General features: G+C 43.6%; 1 protein-coding gene across 1 annotated transcript; it reads left to right on the forward strand.

Annotated features, from left to right (window-relative positions):
• The first annotated feature begins 9,754 nt into the window (after window positions 1-9,754).
• Window positions 9,755-18,842, forward strand: TM4SF1 (transmembrane 4 L six family member 1). The gene is made up of 5 exons (XM_043474049.1): window positions 9,755-10,050; window positions 11,551-11,640; window positions 11,730-11,875; window positions 15,553-15,733; window positions 17,981-18,842. Exons 1-5 carry the CDS (start codon window positions 9,874-9,876, stop codon window positions 17,993-17,995), a joined length of 609 nt encoding a protein of 202 aa, XP_043329984.1. The 5' UTR covers window positions 9,755-9,873; the 3' UTR covers window positions 17,996-18,842.
• The last annotated feature ends 2,612 nt before the right edge of the window (window positions 18,843-21,454 follow it).

The following is a 21,454-nucleotide window of genomic DNA, read 5'->3' on the forward strand; positions in this document are numbered from 1 at the left end:
CTCTTATTTATGCTTCAGTCTGTCTCAGAGCGTGCTGAAATCACAGTAATGACTGAAAACTGAACAACAGGAGGAGTGTTTTTAATTCAGAGTTCAACCACACACACATACAAGCTCTGCTGTCGCCAGGGACCTCTGGAAAGTGATGCCTAAAAATCAGCTCAGAGCCAGCCTCCCTTGGCTTCTCTTTTGTGGTCTTCCATTGCTACCTGACAGAAGCTCCACTGGGCTGAATTTTAAATGACAGGAAAGGAGGGGAGAGGGTTCCACCCCAACCTTTCTGGAAAAATGAAAGGCAAATATGTATTTTTTTTTAATATAAGCTCAAAGGGCCAGTGGGGAAATCCTTTAAATGTTAGACCAGGGTTAAGGAAATGAAAACAGGTTTTATTACTTCTCTCCTATACTGAATCTAGAAAAATAAATAAATTATTCTTATTTTTACCTACTGTTATTGTTGTTAAGTAGCTAAGTCGTGTCCAATTCTACGACCCCATGAACTGCAGCATGCCACGCTTTCACTATCTCCTGGAGTTTGCTGAAATTCATGTCCATTGAGTAGATGATGCTATCTAACCATCTCATCCTCTGCCACCCTCTTCTCCTTTTGCCTTAAATCTTTCCCAGCATAAGGATCTTTCCCAGTGAGTCAGCTCTTTGACATCAAGTGGCCAAAGTATTAGAGCTTCAGCTTCAGCATCTGTCCTTCCAATGAATATTCAGGGTTGATTTCCTTTAGGATTGATTAGCTTGATCTCCTTGCAGTCTAAAGGACTCCCAAGAGTCACCTCCAGCACTACAGTTCAAAAACATCAATTCTTTGGTGCTCAGCCTTCTTTATGGTCCAACTCTCACATCCATACATGACTACTAGAAAAACCATGGCTTTGACTAGATGGACCTTTGCCGGCAAAGTGATGTCTTTGCCTTTAATACACTGTTGAGGTTTGTCACAGCTTTCCTTCCAAGGAGCAAGCATCTTTTAATTTCATGGCTGCAGTCATTGTTCACAGCAGTTTTGGAGTCCAAGAAAATAAAATCTGTCACTGCTTCTATTTTTCCGCCTTCTTCTTCATGATATGTGCACCACTAATTTTTAACTATTCATGGTCCACATATGTTGATTGTTGATAAACAAAGCCAAGTTCATGAAATACCGGCTCTAACCTTCATTCTATGCTGTCTACCAGGGTTCTGCCCAAACAATCCACGTTGGTGGAAAGTCTTCTCATTTGAAAACATCAAGTTAACTTAATTTTAAAATTTTGTTTATTTTGTAATTAAGGTCTAATTGATTTACAATATTGAATTAGTTTCAAGTGTATAGCAAAGTGATTTAGCTATACATATATATGTATATGGGTTTCCCAGGTGGCTCTAGTGATATAGAACCCACCTGCCAATGCAGGAGACATAAGAGATGTGGGTTTGATCCCTGGGTTGGGAAGATCCCCTGGAGGAGGGCATGGCAACCCACTCCAGTATTCTTGCCTGGAGAATCCCATGGACAGAGGAGTCTGATGGGCACAGTCCATGGGGTCACAAAGAGTCGGACACGACTGAAGTGACTTAACACACACCCATGCATGTATGTATGTAGCTATATTCTTTTCAAAAATTCTTTTCCATTATCAGTTATTATAAAATACTGGATACAGTTCCCTGTGCTATAATCCTTATTGTTTAACTATTTTATATACATTAGTATGTATCTGTTAATCCCATACTCCTAATTTATTCCAAGTGAACTTCAAAATCGTTTATCTAATTCAAGTAGAACCCAAACAATTAATGTCTGGGAATTAGGTTATTCAGAAATGCCAAGTAAAAAGCCCTCAGATCTGGTCCACATTTTTCACTGGAAAGGGTGTGGTGAAATAATAGAGAAAAGCCCAGGTGTGGAGGGAACAGCATGGGTGTCTGAGGCGTGAGCCCCTGGGCAGGAGGGGTCCAGAGCGTGTCACTCCCCAGCCGTGTGGCCTCAGGCTGCATCGCAACCCTGACGAGGCTCAGCGCTTCACCTGTGAAGTCCTTGACGGCTGTAAAGTTCAGTTACAGCCTGAGAAGACGGGCGCATGTCTGCGTGGTGTTTAATTGTCCCTCCCTCCTTCCTCTAATGCACAGTAACTGGATAATAGTTTCTCTCATTCTCCCCAAAGGCAACTGGGATCTGGGGAAGATTAAAAAAAAAAAACCACAAAGGGAATCGCCCGGTTGACCAGGTGCAAAATGAATTCATTCACGCACAAACAGATGAGTTCATCACTTAAGTTCACTGCTGAGGGCTTGTTTTTGTTTTAATTATCGATGGCTTTTCTTCTGAACTGAAATGAAACCTTCTGGATCTCGATGGCCTCATTTCTAAAATGACTAGAAAGTTGGGCCACCTGCATCAGTGGATTTAAACTCAGGCTGTGCGTTAGACTCTCTTGGGGAGCTTTCTTACAATGCAGAGTCCTGGTCCCACCTTAAGAGAGTCCTTGTTCCCTTTGGGCTAAATCAGGGTGTTTGGTTTTAGATACCCACAGCCCATTGAGACCCACTCGGTCTCTCCTTACCATCTCACACAGCAGGCTCTATTACAAACCACAAGAAATGACACTCAGATCAGAAAACTTTTCCCTAAAAGTTTTTGTGCGCTGGTTTCACAGGCATGCTCTGAACCTTCGGCTCACTCATCCCTTTCCGGAGCAGCCAGCCTCCAAGAAGGAAGAGCCAGATCCACACCTTTGGCTTCAGAGCATGGATGAGGCATCCCAGGAGGTGTCTTGTCTGAAAATGTCTGTAAGGCCAAGGAGATTCCCTGGCTCAATGAGGGGGCAAGATGATGGCTGTGAGATGTTGAACTAAAACTACCAGATGAGGATGAGGGTATTGGGGAGGAAATGGATGAGGGTAAAGGTAAATCCTAGTTTAATCCTGGGCCAAGAAGCTTATTTTTTTTTTTTTTTTGGTTTGCGTTTCCATTTGTTTTATATTTAGATTTCCACAGTGATAACATAGAGTATTTGTCTTTCTGTTTTGACTTTTTTCACCAAGTATATTACTCTCTAGGTCCATCCATATCATTGAAAATGGCAGAATTTCACTCCTTTGTATGGCTGAGTAATATTTATATATGTGTATAGATATATATATATATGTATATGTATATACATGTGTCTGTGTGTGTGTGTGAATACATCTTTATCCATTCATCTGTTGATGGACACTTAGATTGCGTCCAGATCTTGGCAATTTTAAATAATGCTGCTATAAACATTGGGGTGCATGAATCTTTTTGAGTTAGTGTTTTCATTTTCCTCAGATATATACCTAGGAATGGAATTGTTGGATCATATAGTAGTTCTATTTTTAATTCTTTGAGGGACCGCCATACAGTTTTCCATAGTCTATAATCCCATCAGGGTAAAGTCCCCTTTTCCCCACATCCTCATCCGAGCCGGCTCACCGCTGCTCCCGCTCTCTGCCCGCCTCTCACTGGGGTCGTGTACCTTGCTTACAGTTTCACATGCAGAACGGCACCTGGCTTCTCCGCCTGCCCCAGCGCTCGCCTCTTCCCGAGGATGCCTGCCCCTCCATTAGCCCGCTGCAGAGCTGGCTCCTGGCAGGACATTGTTCAGGCCCCCCCGCCACGGGCGTGGGTCGCAGTCCAGTCCTGTCCAATGCAGCTGCTCCCTTCCCTCAGAACCTGGAGTTGGGAGGGTCTCTTGAACAGAGGAAAAACTGTAAACTTGGGTATTGTCAGTAGCCATACTTTTTCACGCAACAGAGAAAAGAATTCTTTTCTTCCATTACAAAGAATAAAGTTATAAACAGAAGAGTCAAAGACATAAGACGGAGAGTAAGAAGGACATCCTGGATTTCCTCCAGAGTTTGGTTCTCCTTGTCCATAGTTTTATCATCCTAGCTACATCCCTACCTTGGAATTCACAACTAATGGCCCTTGAGTTAAAGAAGCGGGAACTGGCTTCTGTTACTTATAATCAAAAAAGCTCTAGGGACTTCTCTGATGGTCCAGTGGCTAAGACTCTGTGCTCCCAAGGCAGAGAGTCTGGGTTTGACCCCTGACTCAGGGAACCAGCTCCCTCATACTGCAACTAAAGATCCCACATGCTGTAATGAAGATCAAATATCCCACGTGCTGTAACTAAGACTCAGAGCAGGTCAAATAAATAAATATCAAAAAACAAAGTGGCAGGGGAGGCAAAAATCCCATAAATAAAAAAACTCTGAGTATGGTTACTATGTACGAATGGTTATGTTTCTCAAGGGTCAAATGACTGAGAATCCAGCGCTTTTCCAACAAGAAAGGCAACATACATGTGGCAGAAAGCAACCAAAAGGTGAGAGATCTGAGTTCAAATCTTCCTCTTAGAATCCCACAACCACATAAAATCATCAATCACTGATATTAGTTCTTAAACGTAACTCCTTTCTATTGCCCACTAGTTGGATGACATTGGGAAGAGTCTCATGGATTTAACTATAAAATTTAACCCTTGTGGATTTAATTATAAAATGACCGTAAAGATTCTGTGACGGGGTGGAAGCTGAACCATTCACTCTATCGAGGCTTCTTCCAACATTACAACCCATGCTTACACTGCTATTATCTTGATATAATCAAAAGCAATTTTCCCTGGAATTATTCTTGAAGGTATGTTACACAGAGCAAATAGTCAGGAGACTCACTGTAAGAGGCAGATGACAACTGCTCATGTGCATGATGGGCAAAAAAGGAATTTCAGGAGCTTAAGTATAACAAACGCCAATTTTGCCCAACTTTTCATAGGACCTTCGGGCATTGCTTAAAAGCAAATCATCTTAGAACTGAGCAGATTCAACTTGTCTGTGTACCTGAACAAAACTTAGCAGATCTTTTTTGGGACCCAACTAAATGCCTGACTGTGATAGATGTTGAGCCCTCAAAGAAGGAAAGACAGCCTGCTCTCTGGGACCCCGGTGCGGCTCGGCAGGTGGCTGACTGTGCGCATTAATGCACCGTGGCCTGACTGGTACTCAGTGGGGTGTGTTCAAGGACAAGGTAGGAGGGGTGAGCCGGTCTGGGAGGCAGGCAGGGATGTGATGGGCGGTGTCACGGAAAAGTGATGACTTCACTAGCTTTGTCTAGGGAACAAAGCCAAGGGGGACGGACCGGGGCAGGATGGAAGAACAGGGCCTCTCCGGCAGCGGGGGGACGGCATACATAAGACGTGAGGTTGAGAACCAGCTCCAGTATTTGGAGACTGGCCGTCCTTGTAGTGCAGTAAAACACTCTTTCCAAAGGTATTCATGGGATGGCGCTGATTCCCGAGTGAACGAGGGAGATAAAAGTGAGCTTTTAAATATCTGTGGGAACTCCAGTATTTAAAAATTAGTCACAAAAAATAATAAAGGGATCTAGTATATATTGGAGTGATGGAATCCCAGGGACGGAGATATAAGGAATCATAAATGGAGTATAGACATCCTGCCCGGGAGAGTGTGTTGATGAGAAGAGTAATAATAAGTAACATTTATGGAGTGATTGTTAAATGCCAGGTGCTTCGTGCCTTAGACACAGTGACTCACTTCACACATGGCAACTCTGTGATGTAGGTTCTGTTATTATCCTGACTCAGAGGCCCTCTTCCTCACCCAGTCATTCCCCTTTCCTGCACTCATCACCAGTACACAATACATTTTTTTAAAGCGCTATTTTTTTTAATGCGCTCTCTCCTTCTGATAGATTGCACTCTCCTTAAGAGCAGGAAGTTTTGTTTATTGCCACATCCCCAGCACTTGGAAGACATAGTAGTAGCTCAATAAACACTGGTGAACGCATGAATGACAGAAAATGAGGTGCGGGATTGTTGATAACGCACCCCAAATCAAATAGCCAGGCAGTGTCAGGATCAAGGAGCAGTCCCGCGGACTCTAAAACTCCGGAGTGAGACTGTGTGCTCAAAGGGAGGAAAACAAGAGTTGAGGGTGGAGGGACTGGAGCACCAGCCTGCTAAGAATAGGCTTGAGAGGTCATCATCGGTTCATTACTTTATTCATTCAACTTTCAGTAAAAATTTATGGAGCACCTACTGCTCACCAGGCCCTGGGGGAACAACAGTGGACAAGGCAGAAAGGGTTTCACAGTCAGAGGGGAGGAAGGGGGAGAAAGAAGAAAGGAAATGAGTGAACACACAGAATAATTTCAAGGATGACAACAGAACAGGGGTATGTGATATGTGCACACATCTGGCCTCCGTGAGGGGATGTATAAGCAGAATCCTACAGCCTGAAGCTCCAAAAGAAGATAAGGCTCAGAACAAGGAAGACAGGAAGGCAGATTTGGTGGGAGAGCTATGGATGGGGGTTGGAGAGTGGAAAGAAACCCAGGACGATGACAGTTCTGCACAGGAAACTGAGGGTTCACAGCCAAGAGGAAGGCCAGGGTCATCTCTGGGGCAATGTCTGGCCAGGACCAGAGCCAAGTGGTTGAAGGAATTGTCTAGAAAACCATATCTGGTCTTAAACCAAAAATTGAAGCCAGAAAAGACCCTGCTTTAGGTTACCCACAGAGGGATAGAAACAGAAGGTGGGCAGGGGAAAGGGACTCCACATTACAGGATAATTTTGTCAGCTTGAGCCTGAAAGTGCCTATAATGAATTGTGACATGTCCCCACAGTTCATAAAGGCACTCTCTGGTAGAGCTGAGAAGCCGTTGGAAGTGACAGTGGCCTTAAAAAAAAAAAGTATTGTTGTTCAGTCATATCTGACTCTCTGCGACCCCATGGACTGTACCCCGCCAGGCATGGAATTCCTCTGTGCATGGAATTCTCCAGGCAAAAATACTGAAGTGCGTTGCCATGCCCTCCTCCATGGGTTCTTCCCAACATAACACAAATGATACTTAACCTGGGCTGTGGACCAGACCAGTGATCCCCAAATCTTATGGAGTGAACACAAGATCCACTTGAAATGTTTGTAAAACATGCAGATGACTGGCCCCAACCCTTGTTGTTCAGTTGCTAAGTTGGGGACCCTTTGAACCCCATGGACGGCAGCATGTCAGACTTCCCTGTCCATCACCATCTCCCGGAGTTTACTCAAACTCATGTCTGTTGAGTCGGTGATGCCATCCAACCATCTCATCCTCTGTCGCCCCCCTTCTCCTCCTGTTCTCAATTTTTCCCAGCATCAGGGCCTTTTTCAATGAGTTCTTTGCACCAGGTGGCCAAAGAATTGGAGCTTTGACTTCAGCATCAGTCCTTTGACCCTCACACTGACAAACTGCTGTTCGGCATGTCCAGCGAGGGACCGGAATATGTGTCTGACACGCAGGTGATCTCTGAACAGGCCACATCTTGGGAAATGTGGGGCAGGATCCACTAATGGGCTTCAAGGAGTCCATGAATCCCCAGGAATGGAGTGAAAAATGTGTGTGTGTTAGTCATTCAGTCATCTCTGACTCTTTGCAAATGTATATTTGCATAATAAATGTATATTTCTTTTTCTGGGGAGAGTCCTTATCATTACAAGACTCAAAAACTTAAGAACCACCAATTGAGTTCTGCCCTTTATCTCAGAGAGCAGGAAACACAGAGTCCCAGGAATATAAGTGACTCGCCTGATCCTCAAAGCTGGCAGAGAGCAGAGCTGGGCTGTCATCCCAGATTTTCTCTTTCCAAGCCCCCTGCTCTCCTCTCCTGGCTCTGCTGACTGTAAGGGTTGGGGGAGAAGGAGGAAGGGGATCTAAGCACATGGAGGCAAAGTCATCAAAGGGTCGCTCACCTCCTTTGTGGCCACAGGTGGGATAGATCTGCAGAGCGGAGAGTTAGAGCGATGATGCCTCAGCAGAGGACCCAGTCACTCACCTGCATTACCACCCCATATTCCGACCCCTGTGGAATTCATCCCCCGTAGGACCTAAAGCCATGACAGAGGGCATCCATGCCTGGTTGTTGGATACCGGGTGGTGATGGAGGGATGTTCTTTTTTTCTTTTTTTAATGCTCCTTCTGCTTTATTCATTTATTTAATTTAATTTGGCTGTGCCGGGCTTTCGTGGTGGTATGCAGGCTTCTCTAGCCATCCCACAGGCTTCATTGCCCGACAGCATAGGGGATCTTAGTTCTCCAACCGCAGCTCAGACCTGCATCTTCTGCATTGGAAGGTGGATTCTTTAGCCCTGGACCACCAGGGAAGTCCTGTGATGGTCTTACACAAAGACCTGCCTCCCTATCCCTGAGCAGGTGGGTGATTCTGGGCCTCCCTGTCTGCACTCAGTTTTCCATCCATCTCTTTCTTAGGCCAGTCTGAATATTCACCCTTTCCAGTATGCGCAGGCCATGCTTCCTCTTGGATCCTTCTCCCAGTCTGGATCCCATGTCATTAACACCAGCTGGCTCCTCAATTTTGACATGTGTTCTGCCCTGTAGATCTGGTCCAAATCCTTTAAACCTTGGCCTCAGCCTGAGCTTCTAGATTCATCAGCTGGGTTCACCTTCCTCTTTTTTTTTTTTAAATTATTTATTTGGCTGCACCAGGAAGCATCTTTCGTTGCAGCATGTGGGATCCAGTTCCCTGACCAGGGATTGCACCCAGGCCCCCTACATTGGGAACATGAAGTCTTAGCCACTGGACCCCCAGGGAAGTTCCTCACTTTCCTCTTGTGAACTAACAACCCCTCATCTTGGCCTTTGGCTTCTATTTTGTATTCACTATTTTGCCCTGGTGATGGAGTCCATCCAGTCCTGGCCCCACTTAGCCAATCAGTCCTCCCCTTACCCACCTGGCCAGAGCCACCTGCTATTCAAGGGCTAGACCTATTCAGAATCCAATCCCTCCTTCTGTAAGATAATCAGACCAGAAAGTTAGTCTAACGTGCTTTCAGGCTTGCAAAAGCTCATCTTGGGATCTGGCTGGCAGACCACCACTTGCCCTGTGCCCTCTTCTCTCAGTAATCCCAGACTCTCCCAATCTTGCTTCCCCACTCCGCTTGCCAAGTCCCTTTCTCTTCTGGTCCTTTGTTTTTCTTTCTTTCTTTCTTCTTTTTTTACTCTTTTCCCAGGCTCTAGGTCTCCCTCGGCCCATGCTGGCCTCGCTCCGCCTGAGAGCAATACTCGGGAATAAAAAGGCGTCTGAGCCCTTTGTGTTGACGAATGCCACCTTTGTGTGGGTGCCAGATTTGTTTTAGGGGCAGATGTCCGGGAAGGCGGGACAGCAGGCGCGGTCCTGCCGAGCACATCAGAGGCAGAGGAAAGAAGGCAGCCCTGTCCTTTTCCCAGCGGCCTCCTTAAATCTGTGAGTGATGGCTCCTACACCCTTTAGCAGACAGGGACGCCAGCTTCCAACTCCGGAGACCGCTTCAGGTCTCAGATTAAATCAGCGCAGAGGTGGAAGCTGAGGAAGCCCTCAGCCTGGAAGCCGTCCAGGAGCTGCGCGGAGCAGACGGGCAGCCTCCACCGGCGCTGCCAAACGGTGGGCGCTGGGCATTGACTGGGAAGTTGAATTAGACTTTCCTGTGGGGTTTTTTTTTTAAACTGTGAAGGAGTTACACAGTGAATTCCTTGTGGAGGATGAATCATCTCTCTCGCCGGTAACAGAGGCTGTTTCTCAGCTCCTGGCCCTGGCTTCGCTCGTCCCGAGGATTTCATCTGGAGGGCGGGACATTCTCTCCCTCCCACCACCCCCAACCTCCTGCAGCCGGGACCAATGAAAACCAAGTACCTCATCCACCCGCGGTGACTAAGAGTCAGAGTATTTAAGAGTTTGCAGGAATGGGCTGAGAACTGTGTTTGCTTTCTCCTGCAGACGGGGCACGCTCTCATCGGACCAGGGCCATCACTGAGCCAAGTCTCGGAGTGAAGCGGAGGGAAAAGAAAGTCCAGCACGATGTGCTACGGGAGATGCGCGCGATGCATCGGACACTCGCTGGTGTGGCTCGCCACCCTCTGCATTGTTGCTAATATTTTGCTTTACTTTCCTAATGGGGAAACCAAGTATGCTTCTGAGAACCATCTCAGCCGCTTCGTGTGGTTCTTCTCCGGTATCCTGGGAGGGGGCTTGCTGGTAAGTCGTTCAGAAATCATTACAGCCTCGAAAAAATATTCTTTCCTGTTAGATGAGATGTTTTCATGGAAAGTTTTCTATCAGGCATGTTTCCAAATCCAGGATTTTTGTTCATTCTTATTTTGAAAACTTATCAAGGAATGTTGAGATAGGGATAGGGTATTCATTTTACTAGAGGTTGGTTTACAAAATCCCCATTTCAACTACCTTTTTGCTAAATTCTCTTACTTTACAGCTAGGAGCAGAGACTAGCTTTTCAATCAGATTTGAGAACCTCCAGAGTTTCTAGTCCTGGAGCCGGTACTCATTTCACATACGCTCTGGGAAACAGGGAGGAGTCCGATAGTTCTCTGCCTAAATCAACAGAGTTTTGGATACAAATTCTTTGCTGTTTGTTCTCAAGCATCTGTGACAGGGAAAAATAATGAATTGTGAGAGCGCTGCTGTTTATAAAGGACTATAAATTTTCTCCTTTATGTAAGCCTGGGGTGTGGCGTTTAGGGAAAATCCTTCAGTTAGCAGCAAATCACGGTCTGAAGCTAATAGTGGAATGTGTTGTTTTTTCCAAGGTTTGTTTTTAAGTGAAGTGAGAGGAATTTGCCTGCCAACCTGGGAACTGAAAGTATTAGCTTTGACCATAGCCTGGAAAGAATGTGGACAAACTTGGGTTTGCCACTTTGAAATACTGGGATTGTGAATTTTTTGAAGAGAAGTTTTATGGACCTGCTAATACCGTACAGAATATTTTTCTTAGTCAAGTAAATGATATTTAAACTTAATACACTAACTCTGGTATGGCAAATCTGCTTTGAATTTAAGCATTACTATGATGCTAACATAATCACTTGTTTTTCTTTCTCCCATGAGTTCTCAGGTCAGTTTTTGTCTTGTTTTGTTTCATTGAGGTATAGTTAATTTCATAACCATTTGTCTTCAATACAATACCTTGCCTGTTTAAACTTCTTTTGATCTTGAACTCAAAGGATTTCAAACTCATTTTAAGAGCTTTATTGTGACGTTACAGTCATGCCATGGTGTCTTCAATGAAGCAGTGCACCTGTACTGAGTTTTCCTCTGTCTTGTTTATAAAAAAAGTTTAGTTATTCTCTCAAAGTTTTGCTGTTATCTTCCAAGGGCAAACAAACCAACCAACAAACAGATTTAAAGACAGGGTTTAATATTTTCCAAACAGTTTGCATCTGGAACTATGTTATGAACTCTTATGGAATTAACACATTTATGGGTTATTATTTTACCCCCCCATGCTACATCCTGACCCTACCTAATGGGACACACTACATAAAAATAATCAGATATTACACTTTGAAGGTTTTTCTCTTCTCCTCAGAGTTTATGTTCTCTGAGATATTTGGTCAGCCTAATCCAAAGACTTTCAGCAATATCGGAAAGAAAAATGCTTTACCAAAAGATGCTTAGATTGACTGACCGTTATGGACCCGGGGAAAGTCAGTGATTTCAGTCTGCATGCTTTCTAACCAGATGTTCGTGCCGGCATTCACCTTCATCGGGCTGGACCAGGAGGACTGCTGCGGCTGTTGTGGCCACGAAAACTGCGGCAAGAGATGCGCGGTAGGTCTCCCCGCGCTGGTGGGGAAGTGGTCCCTAAGGCGCAGCTGTGATGTTCCGTGCCTCACTTCTGGTGGCCCTCCCTCCCCTAGATGCTGTCTTCTATACTGGCCGCACTCCTTGGGATTGCCGGCTCTGGCTACTGTGTCATTGTGGCCGCGCTGGGCTTAGAGGAAGGACCAAGATGCATGGATGCCAGTGGCCAGTGGAACTACACCTTTGCCAACACGGAGGGAGAGTAAGTGATTGTACCCTAGAAGGCTGCACGTTCTTATCCACCACGTCCGTACAGTGGTAAACCCGTCAGACTCAAAAGGCATCGACCGTTCATTCATCCATCCGCTTGCCAGGTTTATTCTCACTGACTTGGGGACAATTCAGGCAATGGGTGTCAGAGGATGGATTCCCAGTCTCTGACCCAGAGAAGCTCTTTAATGGATTCACTGGCTCAGTCCTCTTGATGACATGTAAGGGGGCTTCCACTGTTGCTCCCATTTTACAGAGAAATTTTATGGAGGCCCAGGGAGATCAGGTAACTTATCCAAAGTCACACTGGTAAGATGTGGCAGTCAGGATTTGAACCCAGGCAGCCTAGCTATAGTCTGTGCTTGTATAGTGTGTATACTATACCAGAGCAATTGTCTGATTCTACTATTTTATTAGAAAATCTTATGGAATCCTATATAGCACCAGTGAAAACCATATGCATTTAAGCAAAGTCCAGGGTCAATCATACTACCAACACGCACACACTCACATGTAACATAGCAATTATGTATAATACACCCTTTATTCAAAGTGGTCAGGCTGTATAAGACAGATCTTATTCATGACTTTTTTTTTTATTCATGACTTTAACACTGGGAAAATCCAAGTGGCTCCACTGTTTTATGCTGATACTGTATTTCTTATCTATTATTGAGAAAAGGACAGAAATAGCTGATAGAAACTAATGTACATAATGATAAATGAATGACATACTGAATTTTGAAAGGTTTAGTCATGAGATTAATGAGTGAAAATAATATGAATCATGAATTTGAATTGCCTGTATACTTTCAAGAATGTTTTGTCTCTCATGAATTTTGTGGCATGGAGTGATATCTTAAGATCATGAATATGGATTCAGTTCAATCCAATTCAGTCGCTCAGTCGTTTCTGACTTTGCGACTCCATGAACCACAGCACGCCAGGCCTCCCTGTCCATCACCAACTCCCGGAGTCCACCCAAACCCATGTCCATTGTGTTGGTGATGCCATCCAACCATCTCATCCTCTGTCGTCCCCTTCTCCTCCTGCCCTCAATATTTCCCAGCGTCAGGGTCTTTTCCACTGAGTCAGTTCTTCGCATCAGGTGGCCAAAGTATTGGAGTTTCAGCTTCAGCATCAGTCCTTCCAGTGAATATTCAGGACTGATCTCCTTTAGGATGGACTGGTTGGATCTCCTTGCAGTCCAAGGGACTCTCAAAGAGTCTTCTCCACACACAGTTCAAAAGCATTCAATCTCAGTGCTCAGCTTTCTCACAGTCCAACTCTCACATCCATACTGACCAACTGGAAAACCATGCCTTGACTAAACGGACCTTTGTTGCCAAAGAATGTCTCTGCTTTTCATTCATGCTGTCTGGTTGGTAATAACTCCTTCCAAAAGCAAGCCATCTTTTTAATTTCATGGCTGCAGTCACCATCACAGGTGATTTTGGAGCCCAAAAAAACAAAGTCTGACACTGTTTCCACTGTTCCCATCTATTTGCCATGAAGTGATGGGACCAGATGCCATTATCTTAGTTTTCTGAATGTTGAGCTTTAAGCCAACTTTTTCACTCTCCTCTTTCACTTTCATCAAGAGGCTTTTTGGTTCTTCACTTCTGCCATAAGGGTGGTGTCATCTGCATTTCTGAGGTTAAGGATATTTCTCCCAGGCAATCTTGATTCCAGCTTGTGTTCCTTTCAGCCCAGCGTTTCTCATGATGTACTCTGCATATAAGTTAAATAAGCAGGGTGACAATATACAGCCTTGATGTACTCCTTTTCCTATTTGGAACCAGTCTGTTGTTCCATGTCCAGTTCTAACTGTTGCTTCCTGACCTGCATACAGGTTTCTCAAGAGGCAGGTCAGGTGGTCTGGTATTCCCATCTCCTTAAGAATTTCCCACAGTCTATCTGTCAAATATGTATTAAATAGATACCATATCTATCGAATATGGATTAGATAGATCCTGAGTTCAATTCCAGCTCTGTATTTACTGTCTCAGTAATTAGGAAAAGGTGAACTGAGCTTTCTGCATCTCAGTTATTTTATCTGTAAAATAAAGCCAATGGCAGTTGTCAGGAAGGTTAGTAAGTTACTATGTGTAAAATATTTGTCACAAAAGCTGACAGAGTGAGCACTGCTATCTTATTACAGCTTTTGCAACAGGTACAGCCCAATGGTAGGAAGACAGTGTTCACTGGAATTTGAAATTTTGATGTTCAAAATTGTTATTGATCATGATTTTCAGATCATACTTTTCATGCTTTGTTCTGAATATACTGAATGTATATGAATTCAGTAACCGGTAGAAACTGGTTACTCCTGTATTCAAAAACACACAAACCCACGGCTAAAAACATTATGATTCATCCGAGGAGAGGTGATTCATCAGCTATAAACTTATAGGAAAGTTTATAGCTGATTATTCTATCTCCCCTCTCATGGATCCAATCAACTTCTGCAAGAAGCCTCCAGTTTCTATGTCATTCCTCATTTCAACTTCTTTAGAGATTTCAGTATGGGAAATAAAAAGCCAGTGGTTAGTTGCTTAATAGCCAAGTGGAGCCAAAGAATTTTTTTCTATTGTGTCCTGAAATTATGGATTTTTGTTAAATACAGTGTCAGAAGGACAGAATTTTTTTCATAATCAATCATAATTCCATCAATCAAACTGAATTTCTGATTGGCTCCATTAACCACTCCAAAATAAGGTCTGTAATCCTCAGTCCCTTTGTTCTGTTGTGGTAGGAAGACATTACAAGGAAAGAATTATTCTAGATCTCTCAGTGGAATTAAGTCAATCCTAGATTTTCCCATATGATTGAATCCTATTTTATTAAGAAAATATATATATTCAGATAATGACTCCAGTCTGGTTTGCTGAGGCTTCCCTGCTGGCTCAGTGGTAAAGAATCTGCCTACAATGCGGGAGATGTGGGTTCGATCCCCTGGAGAAGAAAATGGCCACCCACTCCAGTATTCTTGCCTGGAGAATCCCATGGACAGAGGAGCCTGGCGGGCTGCAGTCCATGGGGTTGAAAACGAGGTGGAGACGACTTAGCGGCTAGACAGCAGCAGGCGGTCAGCTGACATTTCACAAAATGACTTCAGATTGCTCTCTGCGCTCAGTTCCTTTTCCAATGTGCTGAATACTTACTATGGGCCAGATACTGGTCTAGGGGTTGAACAGACAATGATGAATAATAGCTCTAGTTCCTACCTTCATGGAGTTCAGACTTGTGGATTAGATACATAAGCAACTCTTCTCCCTTGCCTAAGTTTCCTGTCCTTCCTCTGTGACCCTTTGACACTTAATACACCTGATCAGGGTACTGGTTGCATTGAGACTGCCTGTCATTTCTTCTCTTAAGAAATGCTTTTCCAGGACAGAGTTCAGGCTCTTGTATCCTTAGACTTGTCTAGATGTCTAACTCACACTGAGTACTCAACAGTCTTTGCTGAATTTTCTATCTATTATTGCAACAAGATCTGGGCTAAATTCCTTATTCTGTGGAAAGACTTGGATTGGAAGCATCTGATATAAGGCGTTGAATTAATCTTTTTTTTTTTTCCTAAGTGAAAAAACACGGCATGAGAAGTATGTTTATGAGACACCCCACTGGATGTGGCTGTGCGTCAGAAGTTTCTCTTTTTGTCCACAGCTACCTTCTGGATAGCTCCATGTGGTCCAAATGTGTGGAACCCAAGCATATAGTGGAATGGAATGTTTCTCTGTTTTCGATCCTCTTGGCACTTGGTGGGATTGAATTCATCTTGTGTCTCATTCAAGTAATAAACGGAATGCTTGGAGGTGTCTGCGGTTATTGTTCCTCTCGCCAACAGGTAAGAACCTGTGTAAAAATGCACTGTTGTTTTCATCCTAGAGAAAAGAAGACAAAAATTAAACCCTGCTCTACCTACTAGTGTTTATCCCATTTTTGTGGAAAAGCATTTACAGCAGTTGGGTTTTTTTAACTTTTTATTTTATCCTAGGGTAGAGCCAGTTAACAGTGCTGGGATGATTCAGGTTGACAGCAAAGGGACTCAGTCACACATATACATGTATCTATTCTCCCCCAGACTCCCCTCCCACCCAGGTTGCCCTATAACACTGAGGCAGAGTTCCTTGTGCTATCCAGGAGGACCTTGTTGGTTATCCATTGTAAATATAACAGTGTGTACACAGTGATCCCAAACTCCCTAACTATCCCTTTCCCCGTTGGGCTTTGCTCTCAGGGGTAAGCTTCCTTGAGAGTCACAGTTCCTGGGTTATCTTGGCTCTTTGCATTTGGCTCTGTGTAAATAAGACAATGTCACCCATAGACACAGTGCTCCTTCAGGATTTAACCCATTACCCCTTTCACCACTCCTGCTCTGGCTACACAGACACAAAAGAAACGTCCTCTCTCTGCCTGCTGTCACATTCCCAACTAGTATACACAAGTAACTGCTATCACCCATTGCCCTAGGCATCGCATTAAACCCCTATTCCAGAAGAGCGTATGATGCAGAGATTAAGCAATGTTTCTAAAATCACCTAGTCAGGAAGCAACAGGCTTCAAAGGCCACGGCTCCTGCTCTTAACCTGTATGCAGGACTTGCTGTTCTGTTGGGTTTTCTACAGTTTCTTTCTAATAAGGAGTCACAAAAATGCCCCAATAGCTAAGGATAGAGAATCACTAGTAGCCTTTGAATAGAGCTTATTAAAAACCTTTCACTGTCAAAGAAAACCAGGAAGCGCTTGTTCCCTGGGGATGTGATTTGGAAAAGAAATATGCATTTGTTAGTAGTGGGGAAAGTTCTTGTTTCTTTATTTTCCTAAAAAAACATATATTACCGAACTGATGGAAGTCCAGCTTTGGTTGAATTTGGGGGAAGGGGAGGGTTGTTTTATGTCTTGTTCTGTAAAGCAGGATTAGGAAAACTGAAACTTACTTAATTTGTATTTTCCTAACCATTCACTTCTCTGGTTTGGGGTTTCCTAACTTTCTTTGAAAGTAAGACAAAACCTAATGAAAAATGAAAACCCCATGGCTATCATGAAAAGCTTTGCTGTAAATAGATGGAAACTTTCTATAATTTTTGAGGGGAAGTTAAAATAAAAATCTAGATGTCCTTATCAGGCAAATACAGCAAGATTAATAATTGCTTTGGGAGCCTGCCAAATTTCTGAGAAAACAGCAGAGTGGAAAACTTTCAATATGGAATTGTTTCCAGGCAATACGGTTGGGCAGAGGCAAAGAAGGCTCTTGGGATTACTATAATATAACCTATCTTTAGCCTTGAGTTTCCTACAATTGGGTGAGACCCCACTGTGCTTCAGCACTGGTGCATTTCGGGAACAGGTATCCACCGGCCAGAGCAGGATCCCTGGAGAAGGAAGATCCCCTGGAGAAGGAAATGGTAACCCACTGTCCTATTGCCTCATGGCAAGAATCCCATGGACAGAGGAGCCTGGCGGGCCACAGTCCCTGGGGTCGCGAAGAGTCAAACACGACTTAGTGATTAAACAACAATATAATGTGTCAATGACTAAAATTGCTGCAGTGGTTTAGCAGAATGACTCTCGTTTCCGGGTTAAGGGAGCTGAGAGTCTTACTGGGTTTCCCAGTCACTATAGGGGTGGCTTCTTCCCAGACACTGCAGGTCAGATCTGTTATATTTGTTTGCAAGACAAAAGACAGTTTCAAAGAGCAAGGCTTTTAGTATAGATTGGTCAACTCTGTATGTAGCATTTAATTCAAAAGTTGCCCACATTGAGTTGGCACCAACGTAAAAGTCCCATGACATTATCTCTTAAATCCTTGAGGTTAAAAACCCACCCTGAGCATATAAAAGCCAGCCAGGCCTTGTAAGCTGCACTTTCCAAGGCCTCTTTCTTCAGCTTTTACTTGGGAAGGACAATGGTCCGGTTTGTTTAGGAAACTTTTTGTGAGCATTGTCCAAGCTCTCATTGTTGTTGGCCCAACCCCTGCTGAAGCTGAGATTGGTCGGCTTTACGTTTGCTTAAAACAGATTTAAAGCACCAAAATGTCATCATTGTTTGTTTAGCCTGATCAGAACCTGATACTTATTTCATTTTCTTTACAGCAATATGACTGCTAGAAGAATTACCCCAAGACAAACCTGAAATCTCCCTCAATGTCACTGTAATTTATATATTTTACTTGTATTAATTTGTACGACTTTGTACTAGTGTATCATATACCACATGTTCTACTTTTATAAGTGTGTATAAAGACTGGCATCTTCTCTGGATATTGGTGTTTGAACTTAGCAGGGAAATTCTTTTTATTTTTTTAAGAGTAAGAAAATAAACCACACTCTGGAATTAATTTAACAGACTGACAGTTCTCAGCCCACCTGAGATAAACTCTGGCTAAAATCATGTTTTTGAGAAACATTACAAGGATAAATATCACATTCCAGTTACTATTCTATATATTTATATGTGCATGCATTTATTAAATGAAAGATTTCTAGTTGCTTTTTTTAAAGACCATTAAGGAGAAAAATCCAACAACCTGAAAAGATATATTTTTTCACTGTTTATATGGTGTTTCCCATTTGTATGCAAACCTCTAACAAGGGGCCTTTTGAACTGATTCATGTTATGAAAGAGACATGTAATTCCCTAGGTTGGGGGTTGGGAGGTAGATTGAGAATACTTGAATCTAAATAAATGAATGAGTCAAAATAGGCAAGGCAGTGAGTTATTACAAGGACTGCCAAATCCTGAATTTTTCTGACACTTGGAAAACTTTTTGGCCTTCAAAGACAAGACTGAGGATCATGGATGTAAAAAGAGGAAGGCCTGGACAAGAAGAAAGATGGGAAATGGAATAAAGCAGTTGATCACCATGGGAACATGGGGAACGAGGGGCGGGAGGACCGTGAGGAAATGCCCGCCAAATTTACTGGTTTCATGCAACAAATAAAGCGCTCACTACCATTTTGTTGTTTGGTGTCATCGTCCTTCGTTTCATGTTCCTCCTTTTTTCTTCCTTTTTTTTTTCAGTCTGCAGACAGTACAGCCTCCATTGCTAGGGGCTTTGTGTCTTCTGGGTTCTTGATTCCACTTTCTCTTCTTCATCCTCTTTCTCCTTTTCTGTCTTCCTCTGCTATCCATGCATTTGGGCCATCCACCTCATCAGGCAACTTTGCTTTGCGTTGGGTGCTCCACACAGCAGGCTCCTCCGGAAGGTAACAGACATTTTCTCTCTTGACATTTCGCATCTGTTGTCTTGTTAGGTTCTTTCAAGTGACAGAGTCCCCTGCCCTACTGGGAATTGTACACAGAAACTGTCTGCATTTGGTGTTTACTGGCCTAGGCAACAGACAAACTAGTTAGTTAATAAAGAAGCCTCACTGGCTGTTAGATGGCAGAGCTCCTCCTGAGACCAAGGTCTCCTGCCTGAAGAGTTCTAATCTTTCTTATGCTTTGGTCTTTCAGGCAGTCTGGTGAAGGTTATGGACTTCTTTGAAGAATACTATTTAAAATGCAAAAAACAAAGACATAGGATGAGAAAGTAAATCCAGATATTGACTATTTTAACAAGACATTTTTTAAAATCATAAGACAGTTGTCTTGCAAGGCACCTGCATCACACCAGGACCTGTAGACAGGAAGGCAGTGATCAAGTGTGATCTAGCAGTGGGCTAAAGAGAGGGTGTCTGAGAACTACTGTACTTCTTTTTATTTATTTATTTGGCTGCGTGGGGTCTTCATTTCGGCGTGTAGGATCTTTACTGGCATGTAGGATTTTTAGTTGTGACATATAAACCCTTAGTTGAAGCATGTGGGATCTAGTTCCCTGACCAGGCAGCAAACCTGGGTCACCCTCATTGGGAGCATGGAGTCTTAGCCATGGGACGACCAGGGAAGTCCCAGAACTACCGTACATTTGAGATACAATTCCAATTGAAATGAAATTTTGAGATATATCCAATGATTTTGATGTGATACAAAAAGGTGTGTAATTTTGTATTGTTGTTCAAAGTATAATCAGTATCCTGATTCTGCCGTGACTCCTTCCATGCAGTCACAGTAAAGGATATATTAATACAAGATTTTCATTAGAGGTTAATAAAAACAATGATAAAATTTCTTTCCATCCAAGTTTAACAACTTCCCTCGCCATAGATAGTAATCCCTGGGCCTCTTAGGAGTCCTTAGGCCTTAGATTACCCAGGTGGGGCTAGCAGTAAAGAACCCGCCTCCCAATGCGGGAGACATAAGAGACACAGGTTCTATCACTGGGTTGGGAAGATTCCCCGGGAGGAGAGCAAGGCAACCCACTCCAGTATTCTTGCCTGGAGATTCCCCTGGACAGAGGAAACCGACAGGGTACACCGCATAGGGTCACAAAGAGTTGGACACGATGAAGCGACTTAGCAAGCACAGGCATAAATAAGAACTCCTGCAATAGAAAGAAAAAAGCAAATGTCATATATTAACATATGTACATGGAATCTTAAGAAATGGTAAGATGATCCTATTTGGTAGAGATACAGACATAGAGGATGAACGTGTGGACACAGAGGGGGAGGGAGAGAGTAGGACAAGTTAAGAAAGTAGCATTGACGTATATACACTACCACGCGTGAAATAGATTTATAAAGCAATTATACTCCAACTGAAAAAGATAAATAAATACTTTAAAAAAAGAACCCCTGCAACAACAGAGGATCCAAAAAAGAGGCATAATGATCCCCTGAGTGAGCACTTTTCCCCCCAAATCTATCCTCAAAGGAAATGGCAATAATGATTATTAATCATGACAGTAATGATAGCAACTCAACTGAGTTCCTTCAGCGTGTTCATTACTCTCTTAGTTTCTACACAGATTTCACTGAAATCTCTTAACAGAACTCTGAGGTGGGGCATGTCTCCACTTTACAGAGCTGAAGATCAGAGAGATTGACTAGTCTGCCCCAAGCCACATTTTGCAAGTGCAGAAACTATGTTTAAATCCAGGTGAGTCTAACATGAAAACCCACTAGTTTCCTTGGCCCCTCCTCTTTCTCTGCTGCCCCTGTCCAGACGCTGGAGTCTTGTCTCTTGAACTCAGACCCTTCCCCCACCAAAGGGGGCTTTGGCAGGCTCCTGTGACCCTTTGGAAAAGGGTCTCATTGGAAAATGAAACTCATTGGAAAAGACTCTGATGCTGGGAGAGACTGAAGGTAGTGGAGAAGAGGACAACAGAGGGTGAGACGGCTGGATGGCATCACAGTTCAACGGACATGAACTTGGGGCAAACGCTGGGAGGTGGTAAGGGACAGGGAATCCGTGCATGCTGCCATCCCTGGGGTCTCGAAGAGTTGGACACCACTTGGCAACTGAACAACAGACCCTTTAGTCATCCCCATCAGAGCCCAAATTTGAGTGACTCAAAGTTTCTCCTAGTTTGTAGATCCTTTAACAGAAATTGTCCAGAGGCAATAGCTTACACAAATTCCCTTCTACCTTAGTTTATTTCTATTCATAGCTCATATTCTGCATCTGTCATCGTCTGAACTCCTCAATTTGGCTGGGAATTCCCCCCGGGAACTGTACTGAAACAG

Source organism: Cervus canadensis, chromosome 7 (assembly GCF_019320065.1).
Source record: "Cervus canadensis isolate Bull #8, Minnesota chromosome 7, ASM1932006v1, whole genome shotgun sequence".
In the NCBI taxonomy this organism is placed as follows: domain Eukaryota; kingdom Metazoa; phylum Chordata; class Mammalia; order Artiodactyla; family Cervidae; genus Cervus; species Cervus canadensis.

What these genes read in the sequence shown, in the direction of transcription:
- TM4SF1 (XM_043474049.1), top strand. Translation starts at nt 9,874, where the DNA reads ATGTGCTACGGGAGATGCGCGCGATGCATCGGACACTCGCTGGTGTGG. An exon ending in TCCTGGGAGGGGGCTTGCTG is followed by an intron (nt 10,051 to 11,550) that starts GTAAGTCGTTCA and finishes CTTTCTAACCAG; the next exon opens with ATGTTCGTGCCGGCATTCAC. An exon ending in TTTGCCAACACGGAGGGAGA is followed by an intron (nt 11,876 to 15,552) that starts GTAAGTGATTGT and finishes TTTTGTCCACAG; the next exon opens with CTACCTTCTGGATAGCTCCA.